The 22,755-nt window shown below is 49.1% G+C and overlaps 1 protein-coding gene across 27 annotated transcripts in view; it reads right to left on the reverse strand.

Moving 5' to 3' along the window:
- The window catches only part of ppfia1 (PTPRF interacting protein alpha 1), a 50,038-nt gene extending 27,484 nt beyond the window's left edge, over nucleotides 1–22,554 (reverse strand). For all 27 annotated transcript variants that reach the window (XM_042314831.1, XM_042314830.1, XM_042314822.1 and 24 more), the window contains exons 1-13: nucleotides 22,511–22,554; nucleotides 22,360–22,402; nucleotides 19,415–19,581; nucleotides 19,236–19,310; nucleotides 13,732–13,833; nucleotides 13,140–13,361; nucleotides 12,725–12,871; nucleotides 10,291–10,425; nucleotides 6,157–6,240; nucleotides 5,709–5,840; nucleotides 3,591–3,653; nucleotides 3,016–3,098; nucleotides 616–766 (exon numbers count right to left, since the gene is read on the reverse strand). In XM_042314831.1, the coding sequence (XP_042170765.1) occupies nucleotides 616–766; nucleotides 3,016–3,098; nucleotides 3,591–3,653; nucleotides 5,709–5,840; nucleotides 6,157–6,240; nucleotides 10,291–10,425; nucleotides 12,725–12,871; nucleotides 13,140–13,361; nucleotides 13,732–13,833; nucleotides 19,236–19,310; nucleotides 19,415–19,581; nucleotides 22,360–22,402; nucleotides 22,511–22,519 (1,413 nt within the window). In that variant the 5' untranslated portion in view covers nucleotides 22,520–22,554. The remainder of the gene's footprint in view (nucleotides 1–615; nucleotides 767–3,015; nucleotides 3,099–3,590; nucleotides 3,654–5,708; nucleotides 5,841–6,156; nucleotides 6,241–10,290; nucleotides 10,426–12,724; nucleotides 12,872–13,139; nucleotides 13,362–13,731; nucleotides 13,834–19,235; nucleotides 19,311–19,414; nucleotides 19,582–22,359; nucleotides 22,403–22,510) is intronic.
- Between the last annotated feature and the right edge of the window lie 201 nt (nucleotides 22,555–22,755).

The following is a 22,755-nucleotide window of genomic DNA, read 5'->3' on the forward strand; positions in this document are numbered from 1 at the left end:
GAGAGGAAGCAGAGAGAGAGAGAGAAAACACCATCAGATACAGAACAAATATGAGAGAGAGAAAACACCATCAGATACAGAACAAATGAGAGGGAAGGAGAGAGAGGGAAGGAGATAGAGACAGAGAGAGAGAGAGAACACCATCAGATACAGAACAAATGAGAGGGAAGGAGATAGAGACAGACAGAGACAGACAGAGAGAGACAGAGAGACAGAGACAGAGAGAGAGAACACCATCAGATACAGAACAAATGAGAGGGAAGGAGAGAGGGAAGGAGATAGAGACAGAGACAGAGACAGACAGAGACAGAGACAGAGAACACCATCAGATACAGAACAAATGAGAGGGAAGGAGAGAGGGAAGGAGATAGAGACAGACAGAGACAGAGACAGAGACAGACAGAGACAGAGAACACCATCAGATACAGAACAAATGAGAGGGAAGGAGACAGACAATAGTTTGTTGGCCGGAGATGACTTCAACACAGACAATAGATATCTGAGCTGAATGATCTGGAACATCAGTATCTAGATCCACCAGACAGACAGACACCAGCTGTCAATATTCCATTTAAACTGTCCCTCACTAGGACACACATGGCTGCGGGGGTTCACCTTGGAGGGTTCGTCCCGTAGCGCGGCGAGACGCCCCTTCTGGGGCCGCCTCAGCACCAGCGCGCTGCCGTAGTGGTCCGAGTGGCTGTCCATCATGGAGGAGGCCGACACCGGGTACCGGAAGTCTGGGGTGCTGCCTTGGTGAGACCGCCTGAGAGCGCACATACATCACACACACATACATACATCACACACACACACACATACATCACACACACACACACACACATCACACACATACATCACACACATACATCACACACACATACACACATCACACACACACACACACATCACACACACACACACACACATCACACACACACATCACACACACATACATCACACACACATACATCACACACACATACATCACACACACATACATCACACACACATACATCACACACACATACATCACACATACATCACACACACACACACACATCACACACACATACATCACACACACATACACACACACACACATACATCACACACACATACATCACACACACATACATCACACACACATACATCACACACACACATCACACACACATCACACACACACACACACACATCACACACACATACATCACACACATACATCACACACACATACATCACACACACATACATCACACACACATACATCACACACACATACACACACACATCACACACACACACACACACACATACATCACACACACACATACATCACACACACACACATACATCACACACACATACATCACACACACATACATCACACACACATACATCACACACACATACATCACACACACATACATCACACACACATCACACACACATACATCACACACACATACATCACACATCACACATACATCACACACACATACATCACACACACATACATCACACACACATACATCACACACACATACATCACACACACATACATCACACACACATACATCACACACACATACATCACACACACATACATCACACACACATACATCACACACACATACATCACACACACATACATCACACACACATCACATCACACACACATACATCACACACACATACATCACACACACACACACACACACACATACATCACACACATACATCACACACACATACACACACACACACACACACATACATCACACACATACATCACACACACACATCACACACACATACATCACACACATACATCACACACACATACATCACACACACATACATCACACATACATCACACACACATACATCACACACACATACATCACACACACATACATCACACACACATACATCACACACACATACACACACACACACATCACACACACATCACACACACACACACATCACACACACATACATCACACACACATACATCACACACACATACATCACACACACATACACATCACACACACATCACATCACACACACATCACATCACACACACATACATCACACACATCACACACACATACATCACACACACATACATCACACATACATCACACACACACATCACACACACACATCACACACACACATACATCACACACACATCACATCACACATACATCACACACCACATACATCACACACACACATCACACATACATCACACACACATACATCACACACACATACATCACACACACATACACACACACACACATCACACACACATCACATCACACATACATCACACACACATACACACACACATACATCACACACACACACACATCACACACACACATACACACACACATACATCACACACACATCACATCACACATCACATCACACACACATCACACACACATCACACACACATCACACACATACATCACACACACATCACACACACATACATCACACACACATACATCACACACACATACATCACACACACATACATCACACACACATACATCACACATACATCACACATACATCACACATACATCACACATACATCACACATACATCACACATACATCACACATACATCACACATACATCACACACACACATCACACACACATCACACACACATACATCACACACACATACATCACACACACATACATCACACACACATACATCACACATACATCACACATACATCACACATACATCACACACACACATCACACACACACACACACACACACATACATCACACATACATCACACATACATCACACACACACACACACATACATCACACACACATACATCACACACACATACATCACACACACAAAAGATCAATCACAAAGAAAAAAGGTGGACAGAGAGGCCAGAGCACTGGCCAATCAAGTGTGGGCCAGAGTCCAGGGCGGCCAATGAGAAAGCTGATTATTTTACCCATGGTGCAGCAGTGAGTTGCTCCTGTTCCTGCCTTGCTCGTTCTCCGCCCGCATCGTCTCAATCTGGATCAATAGCTGCTCCTGAAGGAGGGAGAGAGGAAGAGGGAGAAAGAGAGGGAAGGAAAGGGAAGGAGGGAGGGAGGAAGAGGGGGAGGGAGGGAGGAGAGGAGGGAAGGAGAGAGGGGGAGGAAGAGAGGAGAGGGAGGAGAGAGGAGGGGGTAGGAAGAGAGGGAAGCAGGGAGAGGGGAGGGGGATAGGAAAGAGGGAGCAGGGAGAGGGGGAGGGGATAGGAAAAGAGGGAAGGAGGGGATAGGAAGGGAGGGAAGGAGGGGATAGGGAGGGAGGAGAGAGGAGGGAGAGAGGGAGGGAGAGGTGAGGGGAGAGAGGGGGAGAAGAGGGGGTAGGAAGAGAGGGAGAGAGAGGTGAGGGGGGAGAAGAGGGGGTAGGAAGAGAGGGAGAGAGAGGGGAGAAAGACAGACATGAGGAGTGTCATTGGCAATGAGAATCCAAACACAGCGATGACAACTCTCCAGTTGTTCAGAGGAGACAGCAGCCAGAGTCAACAGTCCTTACCTTCTCATGGTGCGTTTCCTCTACCAGCTTCTTACTGTGCTCCAGATCTCTGATCAGGGCGTTCTGGTGGAGGACACACAGCACATGGAGAATCAGCACAGCATTGTCCCAGATTGGTTCAGCTATAGATAATGACCACAGCATTGTCCCAGATTGGTTCAGCTATAGATAATGACCACAGCATTGTCCCAGATTGGTTCAGCTATAGATAATGACCACAGCATTGTCTCAGCTATAGATAATGACCACAGCATTGTCCCAGATTGTCTCAGCTATAGATAATGACCACAGCATTGTCCCAGATTGGTTCAGCTATAGATAATGACCACAGCATTGTCCCAGATTGGTTCAGCTATAGATAATGACCACAGCACTGGTTCAGCTATAGATAATGACCACAGCATTGTCCCAGATTGTCTCAGCTATAGATAATGACCACAGCATTGTCCCAGATTGTCTCAGCTATAGATAATGACCACAGCATTGTCCCAGATTGTCTCAGCTATAGATAATGACCACAGCATTGTCCCAGATTGTCTCAGCTATAGATAATGACCACAGCATTGTCCCAGATTGGTTCAGCTATAGATAATGACCACAGCATTGTCCCAGATTGGTTCAGCTATAGATAATGACCACAGCATTGTCCCAGATTGGTTCAGCTATAGATAATGACCACAGCATTGTCCCAGATTGGTTCAGCTATAGATAATGACCACAGCATTGTCCCAGATTGGTTCAGCTATAGATAATGACCACAGCATTGTCCCAGTTCAGGTACAGAGGTACGGATATAATGACATGCCATTTAGCATTTAGCTATAACCTAACTCACCCACCTTGTCCTCTAGGACAGACATCAGCTATAACCTAACCCACCCACCTTGTCCTCTAGGGCAGACATCAGCTATAACCTAACCCACCCACCTTGTCCTCTAGGGCAGACATCAGCTATAACCTAACCCACCCACCTTGTCCTCTAGGGCAGACATCAGCTATAACTTAACCCACCCACCTTGTCCTCAGGGCAGACATCAGATAATAACCCACCCACCTTGTCCTCTAGGGCAGACATCAGCTATAATAACCCACCCACCTTGTCCTCTAGGGCAGACATCAGCTATAATAACCCACCCACCTTGTCCTCTAGGGCAGACATCAGCTATAATAACCCACCCACCTTGTCCTCAGCAGACATCAGCTATAACCTAACCCACCCACATTGTCCTCTAGGGCAGACATCAGATAATAACCCACCCACCTTGTCCTCAGGGCAGTCCTCTCCTTTAGGTGAAGCTGAGCCTAACCCACCCACCTTGTCCTCTAGGGCAGACATCAGCTATACCTAACCCACCCACCTTGTCCTCTAGGGCAGACATCCTCTCCTTGAGGGGAAGCTTTAATAACCCACCCACCTTGTCCTCTAGGGCAGACATCCTCTCCTTGAGGTGAAGCAGCCTAACCCACCCACCTTGTCCTCTAGGGCAGACATCCTCTCCTTAGGTGAAGCTGACCTAAACCCAGCACCTTGTCCTCAGGCAGACATCAGCTATAGACCTAATGACCCACCTTGTCACTGAGGTTCAGCTATAGATAATAACCACACCCCCACCTTGTCCTCTAGGGCAGACATTGTCTCACCCACCTATAGATAATATACTAACCCACCCACCTTGTCCTCTAGGGCAGACATCAGCTACCTAGATAATGACCACAGCATTAACCCACCCACCTTGTCCTCAGGGCAGACAGATAGGTGAAGCTGTATAACCCACCCACCTTGTCCTCTAGGGCAGACTTCAGCTATAACCTAACCCACCCACCTTGTCCTCTAGGGCAGACATCCTCTCCTTGAGGGGAAGCTTTAACCTAACCCACCCACCTTGTCCTCTAGGGCAGACATCCTCTCCTTGAGGTGAAGCTGTAGCCTAACCCACCCACCTTGTCCTCTAGGGCAGACATCCTCTCCTTGAGGTGAAGCTGTAGCCTAACCCACCCACCTTGTCCTCTAGGGCAGACATCCTCTCCTTTAGGTGAAGCTGTAGCCTAACCCACCCACCTTGTCCTCTAGGGCAGACATCCTCTCCTTTAGGTGAAGCTGTAGCCTAACCCACCCACCTTGTCCTCTAGGGCAGACATCCTCTCCTTGAGGTGAAGCTGTAGCCTCTCGTTGGACTCTGACAGCAGCTTGTCCACCGTCTCCGACAGACGCCTGTTGTGCTCCTCGTTCATCTTCTCCCTCTGGCGCGCCTTCACAACACAAACACACACGCTAATCAGAAGAGGCAGAGCAGGAAAAACTACCGCTTCCTTTATGACAGGAAACATTTCACAAACACACATTTTAATTGTTTTCTTTCCATTTTCTGTTAATTAATGGATCTTTCGGTTGTATGAGGTCAAATCTTCACTGACTTATTTGAATGAGAATGAATATATTGTCTACAATGAAAGTACAATGCTAAATGAAGACAGTCCAATGACCACATCTGTAAACAATTTCTGCCCAACAACAACAGACTGACTGACTGCCAGACAGACGACCTTTGACCCTATCTCGTCTCACCCTGAGCAGTTCCTGGTTCTTCTCCTCCAGCTGAGCCTCCATCTGCCTCACCCTCTCCTCCACGTTGCCATGACGCTCCTCCGCCTGCGGGACAGACAGAGTCAAACACCTCATACTTGCAAAAAAAAAAAAAAAAACATTCCCTAACCTCTACCCTTTAGGAATCTGTACAGATCTGAGAGGGCTGGGTAGGTGTGAGAGGACTGGAGAAGTTGAAGAGGGCGGGCTAGGTGTGTAGCTTCTTTCAGATCAATACAGTTGATCCTGGAGAAGGATGGAACTGAAAAGGCCCAGTCAGAGGCTTAGTACCATATAGGTTCATGTTAGGGGTTATGGGGGGGTTGAGGTGCCCATCTACCCACAAACACCAGCACTAAGAACCAGACACCAACCAACTACAGCCAACCAGTAGCAGCCATGCACCAGCAGAGACAGGGGACAGGGACACAGAGCAGTACAGCCAGCCAGTAGCAGCCATGCACCAGCAGAGACAGGGACACAGAGCAGTACAGCCAGCCAGTAGCAGCCATGCACCAGCAGAGACAGGGGACAGGGACACAGAGCAGTACAGCCAGCCAGTAGCAGCCATGCACCAGCAGAGACAGGGGACAGGGACACAGAGCAGTACAGCCAGCCAGTAGCAGCCATGCACCAGCAGAGACAGGGGACAGGGACACAGAGCAGTACAGCCAGCCAGTAGCAGCCATGCACCAGCAGAGACAGGGACACAGAGCAGTACAGCCAGCCAGTAGCAGCCATGCACCAGCAGAGACAGGGGACAGGGACACAGAGCAGTACAGCCAGCCAGTAGCAGCCATGCACCAGCAGAGACAGGGGACAGGGACACAGAGCAGTACAGCCAAGCCCCATAAAAGCACCATGACTACATTCCAGACAGAATACACAGACTAGAAATAAGGGGATCTGAGAGGGGAAGAAGGGGAAACTGTTGTCATGTTAATGGCTCTACAATGTGCTTAGACACATGTGGAAAGGGGAGAGAGTTAGTGGCTAAAGGGAAGTATACTGTAGCAATCCAATGTGGGGTGATCCAATGTAACCAAGAACATTTCAACATTAAAATAAAAAGGGCGAGTTTGGAGAACCGAATTAGTCCGGAGAAAGCGGCGGGGGGGGGGGCACCTCCTGTTTTTGTTAGATCATAAACTATTTTTAGAGGCTGGGGGAGGGGAGTTGTGCATAGAAATAGACTTTAAACATAGATCAGCAGTACCAAGCTAAGCAGGCAGAATTAGACCACTGGGCAGGGGTAAGAGATGGGGCTGGGGTGTGAGGGTATAGGGGGAGGTTTAGGGGTGATTGTAGCCAGTCTACCTTCCTCTGTGTCTTGGCGTCCTTAGAGCCCGAGGCGTCAGGCTAGGGGGGGTTGGGGAGGAGGGGGAGGTAAAGGTTGAGGACAGACCAAACGAGGAACAGAGAGGAGAAGACGACAGTGTGAGAGATGAGAGCAAGAGAGAGAGCAGGAGGTACTTTAGGACAAGAGGGAATAGAGTTTTAGTGCAGCTAAAGACCGCGGACCGGCCGACAGGACTAAAGACCGCGGACCGGCCGACAGGACTAAAGACCGCGGACCGGCCGACAGGACTAAAGACCGCGGACCGGCCGACAGGACTAAAGACCAGCAGGACCGGCCGACAGGACTAAAGGTAGCTGGGTGGACCGCTAGAGGGCCGACAGGACTAAAGACCGCGGACCGGCCGACAGGACTAAAGACCGCGGACCGGCCGACAGGACTAAAGACCGCGGACCGGCCGACAGGACTAAAGACCGCGGACCGGCCGACAGGACTAAAGACCGCGGACCGGCCGACAGGACGGACAGGACTTCAGCAGAGATTACTACAGGACTTAATGACAATAACAAGAGACTGGAGGATGATATGTGGTGGAGGTAGCTGGGTGGAGGTAGCTAGAGGGCTGGGTGGAGGTAGCTAGAGGGCTGGGTGGTTGGGTGGAGGTAGCTGGGTGGAGGTAGTTGGCTGGGTGGAGGTAGTTGGGCTGGGTGGAGTAGCTAGGTGGAGGGCTGGGTGGGTGGAGGTAGCTAGAGGGCTGGGTGGGTGGAGGTAGCTAGAGGGCTGGGTGGTTAGGTGGTGGAGGTAGCTGGAGGTAGCTGGGCGGTTAGGTGGAGGTAGCTGGTTAGGTGGGTAGCTGGGCGGTTGGGCGGGGTGGAGGTAGCTGGGCGGTTGGGTGGAGGTAGCTGGGCGGTTGGGTGGAGGTAGCTGGGCGGTTGGGTGGAGGTAGCTGGGCGGTTGGGTGGAGGTAGCTGGGCGGTTGGAGGTAGCTGGGGGTGGAGGTAGCTGGGCGGTTGGGTGGAGGTAGCTGGGCGGTTGGGTGGAGGTAGCTGGGCGGTTAGGTGGAGGTGGCTGGGCGGTTAGGTGGAGGTAGCTGGGCGGTTAGGTGGAGGTGGCTGGGCGGTTAGGTGGAGGTGGTAGCTGGGAGGTTAGGTGGAGGTAGCTGGGCGGTTAGGTGGAGGTAGCTGGGCGGTTAGGTGGAGGTAGCTGGGCGGTTAGGTGGAGGTAGCTGGGAGGTTAGGTGGAGGTAGCTGGGAGGTTAGGTGGAGGTAGCTGGGAGGTTAGGTGGAGGTAGCTGGGAGGTTAGGTGGAGGTAGCTGGGAGGTTAGGTGGAGGTAGCTGGGAGGTTAGGTGGAGGTAGCTGGGAGGTTAGGTGGAGGTAGCTGGGAGGTTAGGGTGGAGGCAGCTGGGCGGTTAGGTGGAGGTAGCTGGGCGGTTAGGTGGAGGTAGCTGGGCGGTTAGGTGGAGGTAGCTGGGCGGTTAGGTGGAGGTAGCTGGGAGGTTAGGTGGAGGTAGCTGGGAGGTTAGGTGGAGGTAGCTGGGAGGTTAGGTGGAGGTAGCTGGGCGGTTAGGTGGAGGTAGCTGGGAGGTTAGGTGGAGGTAGCTGGGCGGTTAGGTGGAGGTAGCTGGGCGGTTAGGTGGAGGTAGCTAGGGTAGCGGTTAGGTGGAGGTAGCTGGGCGGTTAGGTGGAGGTAGCTGGGAGGTTAGGTGGAGGTAGCTGGGAGGTTAGGTGGAGGTAGCTGGGAGGTTAGGTGGAGGTAGCTGGGAGGTTAGGTGGAGGTAGCTGGGCGGTTAGGTGGAGGTAGCTGGGAGGTGTGGCAGTGACAGGTTCTACACTGAACTCTCTGCCTCTTAAAGAGCTAAAAGGAAGAGAGGAAAGAGACATGTTTTTTGGTATCCTTCCCCAGATCTGTGCCTCGACACAATCCTGTCTCGGAGCTCTACGGTCAATTCCTTTCACCTCAATTCTTGGTTTTTGCTCAAGCATGTCTTGTCAAATGTGGGACCTTAAATAGACAGGTGTGTGCCTTTCCAAATCATGTCCAATCAATTGAATTTACCACAGGTGAACTCCAATCAAGTTGTAGAAACATCTCAAGGATGATCAATGGAAACAGGATGCACCAGAGCTCAATCACGAGTCTCATAGCAAAGGGTCTGAATACTTATGTAAATAAGTTATTTCAGTTTTTGGCTAATGGCAAAAAAACAACATTTTTTTTGCTTTGTCATTATGGGGTATTGTGTGTAGATTGATCAGGGGGAAAAAATATATATTTAAATCTATTTTAGAATAAAGCTGTAACGTAATAAAATGTGGAAAAGGTCAAGGGGTCTGAATACTTTCCCGAATGCTCTGTATATAGTCTCCCCATTTGAACATATTGAATTTCTCTTCAATAAGTATTTTCACAAATTCCCTTCTAGTGTACTAAAGTCATCCAAAGGTTAGTATTTGGTCCCATATTCCTAGCACGCAATGAATACATCCAGCTGGTGACTACAAACTTGTTGGATGCATTTTAAGTTTGTTTAAGGTTGTGTTTCAGATCAGTTTTTTTGCCCCAATAAGAAACTGAATTGTGAACTACGTATTGTGTCACTTTTATTGTAAATATGAACAGAATATGTTTCTAAACATTTCTATATTTAAAAACGTGGATTCTACCACGATTATGGAGAATCATGAATGAATCCTGAATAATGATGTGGGAAAGTTAGAGGAACGAAGCACGTACACGAACACGCACGGGGGGGATGAGAAATGGAGAGGAGTCTCTCTCAGGAGGCATGATGTTTGATGGTGTGGAGGCGGGACTGACCTTGGTGAGGGCCGCCACCCTCTGGGCTAGCTCCGCCTCCACCTCGGGCAGAGTCTCCGCCTTCCTGATGGTCTGCTGCAGCTTCTGCTCAGCCAGCTCTAAACGTTCCTGCAGCTGCCTGTTCCTCTCCTCAGTCTGTCGATCAAACACAATAATCAATCATATTAATCAATACATTACAACGGTTCCTCTCCTCAGTCTGTAGATCAAACACAATAATCAATCATATTAATCAATACATTACAACGGTTCCTCTCCTCTGTCTGTAGATCAAACACAATAATCAATCATATTAATCAACACATTACAACGGTTCCTCTCCTCAGTCTGTAGATCAAACACAATACACAGTGTTTAGGTACCGTCTTGTTGCCCTGGGGGATGATACACAGTGTTTAGGTACCGTCTTGTTGGCCTGGGGGATGATACAGTGTTTAGGGTACCGTCTTGTTGGCCTGGGGATGATACACAGTGTTTAGGTACCGTCTTGTTGCCCTGGGGGATGATAGACAGTGTTTAGGTACCGTCTTGTTGGCCTGGGGGATGATAATCAGTGTTTAGGTACCGTCTTGCTGGCCTGGGGGATGATACACAGTGTTTAGGTACCGTCTTGTTGGCCTGGGGGATGATACAGTGTTTAGGTACCGTCTTGTTGGCCTGGGGGATGATACACAGTGTTTAGGTACCGTCTTGTTGGCCTGGGGGATGATACAGTGTTTAGGTACCGTCTTGTTGGCCTGGGGGATGATAGACAGTGTTTAGGTACCGTCTTGTTGGCCTGGGGATGATAGACAGTGTTTAGGTACCGTCTTGTTGGCCTGGGGGATGATAGACCGTGTTTAGGTACAGTCTTGTTGGCCTGGGGGATGATACAGTGTTTAGGTACCGTCTTGTTGGCCTGGGGATGATAGACAGTGTTTAGGTACCGTCTTGTTGGCCTGGAGGATGATACAGTGTTTAGGTACAGTCTTGTTGGCCTGGGGGATGATACAGTGTTTAGGTACAGTCTTGTTGGCCTGGGGGATGATACAGTGTTTAGGTACCGTCTTGTTGGCCTGGGGGATGATACAGTGTTTAGGTACCGTCTTGTTGGCCTGGGGGATGATACAGTGTTTAGTACCGTCTTGTTGGCCTGGGGATGATACAGTGTTTAGGTACCGTCTTGTTGGCCTGGGGATGATACAGTGTTTAGGTACAGTCTTGTTGGCCTGGGGGATGATACAGTGTTTAGGTACCGTCTTGTTGGCCTGGGGGATGATACAGTGTTTAGGTACCGTCTTGTTGGCCTGGGGGATGATACAGTGTTTAGGTACCGTCTTGTTGGCCTGGGGGATGACTTGATAAACTCCAATCTGGATGTAATCTCCCTGCTATAACAAGGCTAGCTATTTTCTCTGTTAGCCGTCTCCCTCCCTCCTCTCCCCTCCAGCAGCGTGCTGGCCCAGTTCTGGCAGCATGGAGGCCCAGAATAAAAGAGAAACCCCCAATAGAGATTAGAAAAAGAGAGAAGAGATCGAGGCAAGAAAGAAAACAGAAGGGAGGGGAAGAGGACATACAAGAGAAGAGCAGGCAAACCAGAGAGAAAACAGAGAGAGAAGTGAATGTGTCTGAGGCGTCTGATTCAGTGCCTGCTGCGTTGGGCAGTCTGTGAATGCACGAGAAGGGGTCCAGGACCCCGCAGGCTCATCCTGCTGTCGGAAAGAGCCGACAATCACACTAACCCCCCCAAATACACAAATCCTCAACACACACACACCCAACCAAAATTAAAAACCCCCTGTGGGAAAACTCAACTGAGGCTTCCTTACTGGTAGGCTGTAGACCTGAGATACTGTAGGCTTCCTTACTGGTAGGCTGTAGACCTGAGATACTGTAGGCTTCTTTACTGGTGGGCTGTAGACCTGAGATACTGTAGGCTTCCTTACTGGTGGGCTGTAGACCTGAGATACTGTAGGCTTCCTTACTGGTGGGCTGTAGACCTGAGATACTGTAGGCTTCCTTACTGGTGGGCTGTAGACCTGAGATACTGTAGGCTTCCTTACTGGTGGGCTGTAGACCTGAGATACTGTAGGCTTCCTTACTGGTGGGCTGTAGACCTGAGATACTGTAGGCTTCCTTACTGGTGGGCTGACTGTAGGCTTCCTAGACTGGTGGGCTGTAGACCTGAGATACTGTAGGCTTCCTTACTGGTGGGCTGTAGACCTGAGATACTGTAGGCTTCCTTACTGGTGGGCTGTAGACCTGAGATACTGTAGGCTTCCTTACTGGTGGGCTGTAGACCTGAGATACTGTAGGCTTCCTTACTGGTGGGATAGTATAGTCTCTGTACGGTATGACTGCTCTGATCTTACTGTTGCTCTGATCTTACTGTTGGTTGGATTTGTGTGTGTGTGGTGTGTGTGTGGTGTGTGTGTGTGTGTGTGTGTGTACTGACCTGTCGGAACAGGGACTCCTTGTTGGCCACTTCGTTCTCCAGCTTGTCGTTGAGGTCGTGTACGGAGGTGGCCTCTCGCTGCGCTGCCAAGTACCTCTTCTCCAGGGTGACGATACGCTCCTCTATGTCCTCCTTCTGGGCCATAGACTAGACGGGGCAGAGAGAGAGACGGATACGATTAGCACACAAACACACACCACACCCATATACATACACACACAGACATCATTACACAAACATACACAATCCTTACATAAAAACACATCTGTCTCTCTGCAGGCGTGTGTTTGTAACGTTAACATCCAGTACGTACCTCTCGTATGTCTCTCTGCAGGTGTTAGTAACATTACCATCCAGTACATACCTCTCGTATGTCTCTCTGCAGGCGTTAGTAACATTACCATCCAGTACATACCTCTCGTATGTCTCTCTGCAGGCGTGTGTTCACGTCTTCACTCTTGATGAGGTCCTTGCGTGCCGTGTCCAGGTCCTCCTCCAGCTCGCTGATGCGTCCCGTCATGGCCGCCATGCGCTCCATCATCTGCCCCAGGTCTGACGTCTGTCTCGCCACCACCTCCTGCAGCTCTCCCACCTTCCCCTGGTCCTCCTCCTGGCTCAGAGAGCCATCTGACGACCGCTAGGGACAAGACAGGGTTTAGGTTCCTTAAATATAGACAGAAACAACTAGGACATGACCTATAACCCCTGACTCTTCCCCTGGTCCTCCTCCTAGCTCAGAGAGCCATCTGACGACCGCTAGGGACAAGACAGGGTTTAGGTTCCTTAAATATAGACAGAAACAACTAGGACATGACCTATAACCCCTGACCCTTCCCCTGGTCCTCCTCCAGGCTCAGAGAGCCATCTGATGACCACTAGGGACTAGTTGGGAGAGGAGGACAGTAGATATTAAATGCTGCAGGGCACAGCCTTGGAGGCTTGTGGTCGTTTTATCTTCCGTATTTAAATGCACTGACTAAGTCTCTCTGGATATAAGGGTTTCCTACCTTGCCGTTTGTGCTTGGGGTGTTTTCAGAGTTGTGGTTGAGCCCTTCCATTCCGTCGCCTAGCGACCTCTTCTGGATGTTCTGCTCTCTCAGGTAAGACATCTAGGAGAAGATAGTACTTTATTAGATACCCCAAATTGGGGACATTTGATTGGACCAGCCAATACATAGAAGACCAATAAATACCCAATAAAAAAACAAAACAGAACCCAGACAAAACAGCAGCACATCATGAATGATTAGAACAAACTAAGGGTTCGTGTTAAAGAGACTCCTATCACGGAACGCAAACCGGCTGCGCCATGGTGCATAAATGTATTTTGCCCCCCCACACCAAACACGATCACGACACGCAGGTTAAAATATCAAAACAAACTCTGAACCAATTACATGAATATGGGGACAGGTCAAAAGGCATTAAACATGTATGGCAATTTAGCTAGTTAGCTTGCTGTTGCTAGCTAATTTGTCCTGGGATATAAACATTGAGTTGTTATTTTACCTGAAATGCACAAGGTCCTCTACTCCGACAATTAATCCACACATAAAACTGTCTACCGAATCGTTTCTAGTCATCTCTCCTCCTTCTAGGCTTTTTCTTCTCTGGACTTTATATAGTGATTGAAATCTTTCATAAATTAGGTGCGTTACCGCCACCGACCTCATGCGTCTTTCAGTCACCCACATGGGTATAACCAATGAGATGGCACGTGGGTACCTGCTTCTATAAACCAATGAGGAGATGGGAGAGGCAGGACTTGCAGCACGATCTGCGTCACAAATAGAACTGACTAATATTTTAGCCCTTGGCAACGCAGATGCTCATTGGCGCGCGCGAGCAGTGTGGGTCCAATAATTGAATAATATAGATTTCTACATTTATTTTGTAACACTCGTGCACGCGACGTGAGCGGTGTAGTCTGGGTATAAGGGACTCCACAGTGTGATCAGAGCCCTGTTAAAAAGCCCCCTAATGGACTCCACAGTCTGATCAGAGTACTGTTAAAAAGCCCCCTAAGGGACTCCACAGTCGGATCAGAGTACTGTTAAAAAGCCCCCTAAGGGACGCCACAGTCGGATCGGAAGTCTTCTCAAAGTTAGCAGGCTAACTCATTCATTGATCCCACTTTGTCAAATCCCCAAATACAGATGACCCTCTCTGACATCAAAAGGTAAACACACACACACACACTATTGCTTTAGAGGCAAGAGAAGATTCCTACTGAAACGTACAGCTGAACTGTGGGGGGTATCACAGGAGGTTGGTGTCACCTTAATCAGGGAGGACAGGCTCGTGGTAATGACTGGAGTGGAATCAGTGGAATGGTGTCAAATACATCAAACACATGGTTTCCATGGTTTCCCTGACTTTGATGCCATTCCATTCGCTCCGTTCCAGACATTATTATGAGCCGTCCTCCCCTCAGCAGCCTCCCCTGGTGTGTGTGTGTACTTGTGTGTGTTGTCTGGCCACCATTTTAAAAACAGTGAGTGAACTCATGAGACTGAAGCACCAGGGAAGAGTCCAGCTTGGGCCGTGAGCCTGACAACAACTATTCTAGTGCTGTCGGCCCCCGGTCAGGAACCAACCACACAAACGCATATATCCCTCCACTGCCAGGCAGACACGCTCTCCCCATCTTTCACAGGTCAGACGGTAGAGCTTGCAACTCCAGGATAGTGGGTTTGATTCCCGGGACCAGCAGCACGTAAAACATATTCACACATGACGAAGTCCCTTTGGATAATAGTGTCTGTTAAATGCCCAACTCGCACACATTCATGCAGACTGACACACACAAGGAGAAGCGTAAGAGAGTGTGTGTGTGTGTGTGTGTGTGTGTGTGTGTGTGTGTGTGTGTGTGTGTACTGCTAGGCTAATTCCCTACTCTCTGAGACGAAGGGAATCAAAGGAGAGATGTAGAGGACAGGAGAGAAATCTAGTCCACTTTCCCATGATCCTCGAGCCCTTTTGTCCATTTTAATCCCATTCACGACTCATCTCCCCTGAGAGCTCTGTGCATTCTGTGTGTGTATACGTCCATTCGTGGAGTCCCAGTATCGGGCTCTCAGTTAATAAGTCTCATATCAATGTGTGACTCATGTCCCTACAACACCTGTATCTGTGTAGAGTGGAACATTACAGATACTGTGTAATCACTAGACAGTATAACATTACAGATACTGTGTAATCACTAGACAGTATAACATTACAGATACTGTGTAATCACTAGACAGTATAACATTACAGATACTGTGTAATCACTAGACAGTATAACATTACAGATACTGTGTAATCACTAGACAGTATAACATTACAGATACTGTGTAATCACTACAGTATAACATCACAGATACTGTGTAATCACTAGACAGTATAACATTACAGATACTGTGTAATCACTAGACAGTATAACATTACAGATACTGTGTAATCACCATACAACATCACAGATACTGTGTAACCACTAGACAGTATAACATTACAGATACTGTGTAATCACCATACAACATCACAGATACTGTGTAACCACTAGACAGTATAACTTCACAGATACTGTGTAATCACCATACAACATCACAGAACAGTATAACTTCACAGATACTGTGTAACCACTAGACAACATCACAGATACTGTGTAATCACTAGACAGTATAACTTCACAGATACTGTGTATAACATCACAGATACTGTGTAATCACTAGACAGACAGATACTGTGTAAACATCACAGATACTGTGTAACCACTAGACAGTATAACATTACAGATACTGTGTAATCACCATACAACATCACAGATACTGTGTAACCACTAGACAGTATAACATCACAGATACTGTGTAATCACTACAGTATAACATTACAGATACTGTGTAATCACTACAGTATAACATTACAGATACTGTGTAATCACTAGACAGTATAACATCACAGATACTGTGTAATCACTAGACAGTATAACATTACAGATACTGTGTAACCACTAGACAGTATAACATTACAGATACTGTGTAACCACTAGACAGTATAACATCACAGATACTGTGTAATCACTAGACAGTATAACATTACAGATACTGTGTAACCACTAGACAGTATAACATCACAGATACTGTGTAACCACTAGACAGTATAACATCACAGATACTGTGTAACCACTAGACAGTATAACATCACAGATACTGTGTAATCACTAGACAGTATAACATTACAGATACTGTGTAATCACCATACGGAGCCTATTCTTCTTTGTTAAACATGGGAATGATGAAATAAGGTCCAGAGTCATTCAAGATGGATTGTTTTTTTATTCCCCCAGGAAAACGAGTGAGACTGTTGTCATGGATACGATTTGCTGATTGTCGGGCGAGAGTGAGTCGCCATTGGCAAGATGACTGGGAACATGGTTGAATCCCTCCACCAGGCAAACAAACAGGCAAAATGTCCGTACAGAGACAAAGTGGAGTCGCAATTCAACGGATCAGACATGAGATGGATGTGTCAGGGTCGACAGACAATCAACTGATTACAAAGGGAAGACCAGCCACGTCACGGAGACACCGACGTCTCGCTCCTCAGAAAAGACAAACAGCTTCTTCACCCGCTTTGAGGATAACACAGTGCCACCAACGCGGCCCTCTTTGAGGATAACACAGTGCCACCAACGCGGCCCTCTTTGAGGATAACACAGTGCCACCAACGCGGCCCTCTTTGAGGATAACACAGTGCCACCAACGCGGCCCTCTTTGAGGGTAACACAGTGCCACCAACGCGGCCCTCTTTGAGGGTAACACAGTGCCACCAACGGGGCCCTCTTTGAGGATAACACAGTGCCACCAACAGGGCCCTCTTTGAGGATAACACAGTGTCACCAACGCGGCCCTCTTTGAGGGTAAAACAGTGCCACCAACGCGGCCCTCTTTGAGGGTAACACAGTGCCACCAACGGGGCCCTCTTTGAGGATAACACAGTGCCACCAACAGGGCCCTCTTTGAGGATAACACAGTGTCACCAACGGGGCCCTCTTTGAGGATAACACAGTGCCACCAACGCGGCCCACTTCCAAGGAATGTAGGGGCTTGTTCTCAGTGGCCGACGTGAGTAAGACATTTAAGCTTGTTAGCCTTCGCAAGGCTGCCGGCCCGCCTAGCCGCGACCTCAGAGCATACGCAGACCAGCTAGCTGGAGTGTTTACGGACATATTAAATCTCTCCCTTTCCCAGTCTGCTGTTCCCACTTACTTCAAGATGTCCGCCATTGCTCCTGTACCCAAGAAAGCAAAAGGTAACTGAACTAAGGCTTGGGGCTAGTTAAGGATCACATCACCTCTACCTTATCAGACACCCTAGACCATCTTCAATTTGCATACCGCCCCCAATAGATCCACAGACGATGCAATCGCCATCGCACTGCACACTGCCTTATCCTATCTGGACAAGAGGAATACTTATGTAAGAATGCTGTTCATAGACTATAGCTCATCCTTCAATACTATAGTACCCTCCAAGCTCATCACTAAGCTCAGGGTCCTGGGACTGAACCCCGCCCTGTACAACTGGGTCCTGGACTTACTGACAGGTCGCCCTTAGGTGGTGAAGATAAGAAACAACACCTCTTCGCTGAAGCTCAACACAGGGGCCCCACAAGGGTGCATGCTCAGCCCCCTCCTGTACTCCCAGAACTGCGTGGCCAAGCACCCCTCCAACTCGATCCTCAAGTTTGCAGACGACACAACGGTAGTAGGCTTGATTACCAACAACGATGAGACAGCCGACAGGGAGGAGGGCAGGGCTCGGAGTGTGGTACCAGGTAACCTCTCCCTCAACAAAACTAAGGAGCTGATTGTGGACTTCAGGAAACAGCAGAGGGAGCACGGCCCTATCCACATCTTCGGGACCGCAGTTGAGAAGTTGAAAAGCTTCAAGTTCCTCGGACTTCGTCACTGACATCCTGAAATTGTCCACCCACACAGACAGTGTGGTGAAGAACGCACAACAGCGCCTCTTCAACCTCAGGAGGCTGAAGAAATTTGTCTTGACACCTAAAACCCTCACAAAAACTTACAGATGCACAATTAAGAGCACCCTGTCGGGCTGTATCACCGCCCGCTACCGCAGGGCTCTCAAGAGGGTGGAGGCCAACAGACTGTTAAACAGCCATCACTAGCCGGCTACCACTCGGTTACTCAACCCTGCACCTTAGAGGTTGCTGCCCAATATTCATAGACATGGAATCACTGGTCACGTTAATAATGTTTACATACTGCTTTACCCATTTCATAGGAATATATTGTATACTAGCCTACTGTATTTACGTCTATACCACTCCGACATTGCTCGTCCTAATAGTATATACATCTTAATTCCATGATTGCACTTTTAGATGTGTGTGTGTGTGTGTACACCGGGTTACCACAGGATTACCACACGGTTACCACCGGGTCACCACGGGGTTACCACGGGGTTACTACAGGGTTACTACAGGACGGTCCGATGACGCTTACCTCTTTGTGTTGTGATGTGAGCTGTTCTTCCAGTTGGCTGCATCTTTCTAAAGCCACACGCAGTCTCTCCCTGACCTGGAAAACAGACAATTATTAGTCTCCATCATTTTACACACTTGCCATTACATCTCTACAAAAGAAGAGATTAGCAGGCAGACGTTGTCCTCCGCCCTACCAACCTTCTCGTCCAGGGCTTTGTGGTGTTCGAACAGGGACTTGAGTGCCTTGAGGACCTCTACCTCGCTGGAGACCCCGGCAGGAGACTGGGCCTGCCTCTTCACCACCGTCATCCTCAGACTGCGTTCATGACGAGACACCAGACACTCCAGATGCTCCAGGAGAAGCTACGGTCATCCAGAACACACATCAGATGTTACACACACGTTCCAGGAGAAGCTACGGTCATCACAGAACACACATCAGATGTTACACACACATTCCAGGAGAAGCTACGGTCATCACAGAACACACATCAGATGTTACACACACATTCCAGGAGAAGCTACGGTCATCACAGAACACACATCAGATGTTACACACACATTCCAGGAGAAGCTACGGTCATCACAGAATACACAAGTTTCAAACAGCTTGTTCACGCCCCACACACACACACACGATTGGGAAATAGTACAGACATGTTTACACACGAGTGTGTGTTGTGCTCAATCCCATGTGGTTGAGCAGCTCAGGGGGGTCCCATCAGAGCTGCAGGCTGACAAAGCCCAGACTCATCCCTTAATCTCCCCTTCCCCCTTCATACCCCCCCTCCCACATTCTACCCTCCATCCTCCCTCTCCCCTTCCTCCATTCTCCTCAATCCCATTCTACCCTCCATCCTCCCTCTCCCCTTCCTACCCTCCATTCTACCCTCCATCCTCCCTCCCATATTCTACCCTCCATCCTCCCCCTCTCCCCTTCCCTCCCATATTCTACCCTCCATCCTCCCTCCCATATTCTACCCTCCATCCTCCCTCCCATATTCTACCCCCATCCATCCCCTCCCTCCCATATTCTCCCCTCCATCCTCCCTCCCATATCCTACCCTCCATCCTCCCTCCCCTATTCTACCCTCCATCCTCCCTCCCATATTCTACCCTCCATCCTCCCTCCCTCCCATATTCTACCCTCCATCCTCCATATTCTACCCTCCTCCCCTTCCTCCCATATTCTACCCTCCTCCATCCTCCCTCCCATATTCTACCCTCCATCCTCCCTCCCATATTCCCTACCCTCCATCCTCCCCTCCCTTCCTCCCATATTCTACCCTCCATCCTCCCTCCCATATTCTACCCTCCATCCTCCCTTCCCATATTCTACCCTCCATCCTCCCCCTCCCATATTCTACCCTCCATCCTCCCTTCCTCCCATATTCTACCCTCCATCCTCCCTCCCATATTCTACCCTCCATCCTCCCTCCCATATTCTACCCTCCATCCTCCCTCCCATATTCTACCCTCCATCCTCCCTCCCATATTCTACCCTCCATCCTCCTCCCATATTCTACCCTCCCCATCCTCCCCCTCCCATTCTCCCTCCATCCTTCCTCCCCATTCTACCCTCCTCCCCTACCCATCCTCCCATATTCTACCCTCCATCCTCCCTTCCTCCCATATTCTACCCTCCATCCTCCCTTCCTCCCATATTCTACCCTCCATCCTCCCTTCCTCCCATATTCTACCCTCCATCCTCCCTCCTCCCCTCTACCCTCCATATTCTCCCATACCCTCCATCCTCCCATATTCTACCCCCTTCCTCCCATATTCTACCCTCCATCCTCCCTTCCTCCCATATTCTACCCTCCATCCTCCCCCTTCCTCCCATATTCTACCCTCCATCCTCCCTTCCTCCCATATTCTACCCTCCATCCTCCCTCTACCCTCCCCATATTCTACCCTCCATCCTCCCTCCCTCCCATATTCTACCCTCCATCCTCCCTCCCTCCCATATTCTACCCTCCATCCTCCCTCCCATATTCTACCCTCCATCCTCCCTCCCATATTCTACCCTCCATCCTCCTCCTATTCTACCATATTCTACCCTCCATCCTCCCTCCCCTCCCCTCCCCATTCTACCCTCCATCCTCCCCCTCCCCTCCCTCCCATATTCTACCCCCTCCATCCTCCCATATTCTCCCCTTCCTCCCACATTCTACCCTCCATCCTCCTTCCTCCCACATTCTACCCTCCATCCTCCCCCTCCCATATCCTACCCTCCATCCTTCCTCCCATATTTACCCTCCATCCCCTTCCATTCTCCTCCCCTTCCTCCCATATTCTACCCTCCATCCTCCCTTCCTCCCATATTCTACCCTCCATATCCTCCCTCATCCTTCCCCATATTCTACCCTCCATCCTCCCTCCCATATTCTACCCTCCATCCTCCCTCCCATATTCTACCCTCCATCCTCCCCCCCCATCCATTCTACCCTCCATCCTCCCTCCCATATTCTACCCTCCACCCTCCTCCCATATTCCTCCATCCTCCCATATTCTACCCTCCATCCTCCCTCCCATATTCTACCCTCCATCCTCCCTCCCATATTCTACCCTCCATCCTCCCTCCCATATTCTACCCTCCATCCTCCCTCCCATATTCTACCCTCCATCCTCCCCTTCCTCCCATATTCTACCCTCCATCCCCTCTCCTCCTCCTCCCACCTTCCCTCCCCCTCTTTCAATTCCTCCTCCCTCCCCTCTCTAATTCCTCCCCCTCCCTCCTCTCCCCAGTCAGTGTCCATCGGTCCTAATTAGACTGACCCAGACTCTGCTCATTGCAACTGGACTGGCAGGTGGATTAACCAGTTAGAGCCGCACATCCGCCACTAGGCCTGAGCAGAGAAGTGACAGACAGGGGAATTATCCTATGGCTGTCTGCGCTGTGACCTGGGAGGGCGGGTGCTCTGTCAACCACTCATAAAGGGTGACCTAATCCTCAGAACAAAGATCAAGCCCTCTCTTAAAAACACTCGTAAATACACACACACACACACACACACACACACACTACTAAAACACAAACGAATACTCACAGGTCAAACCAGTGGGAGTCTGACACTGTTAATGGACTATGCTAGGGACTGGAAGGGTGTGTGACAACAACACATTAATGTGTGTGTGTGTGTGTGTGTTGTTCCTCTCAGCCTTGAGCTCAGCGATCTCCTCCTCCCTGTGTGTGTTCACCTCCTTGGAGACTGCAAACTCCTGTGTTGTTAGAGACCTCTGGACAACAACACAGCCTTGAGACAACAAACTCAGACAACAACACTCCTGGACCCTCTCCATCAAATGCTCCGTTAGAGACACATTCACCACCTTGGTCAGCGACAGCAAACTCCTGGACAACAACAACACATTAACAACAACACATTAGAGACACATTAACACAACGTTAGAGACAACGTTAGAGAAACTCCTGGACAACAACACCACAAACTCCTTAACACAACGTTAGAGACAACAAACTCCTGGACAACAACACATTAACACAACGTTAGAGACAACAAACTCCTGGACAACAA

This window comes from Oncorhynchus tshawytscha, unplaced genomic scaffold, assembly GCF_018296145.1.
Source record: "Oncorhynchus tshawytscha isolate Ot180627B unplaced genomic scaffold, Otsh_v2.0 Un_contig_9131_pilon_pilon, whole genome shotgun sequence".
NCBI lineage: Eukaryota > Metazoa > Chordata > Actinopteri > Salmoniformes > Salmonidae > Oncorhynchus > Oncorhynchus tshawytscha.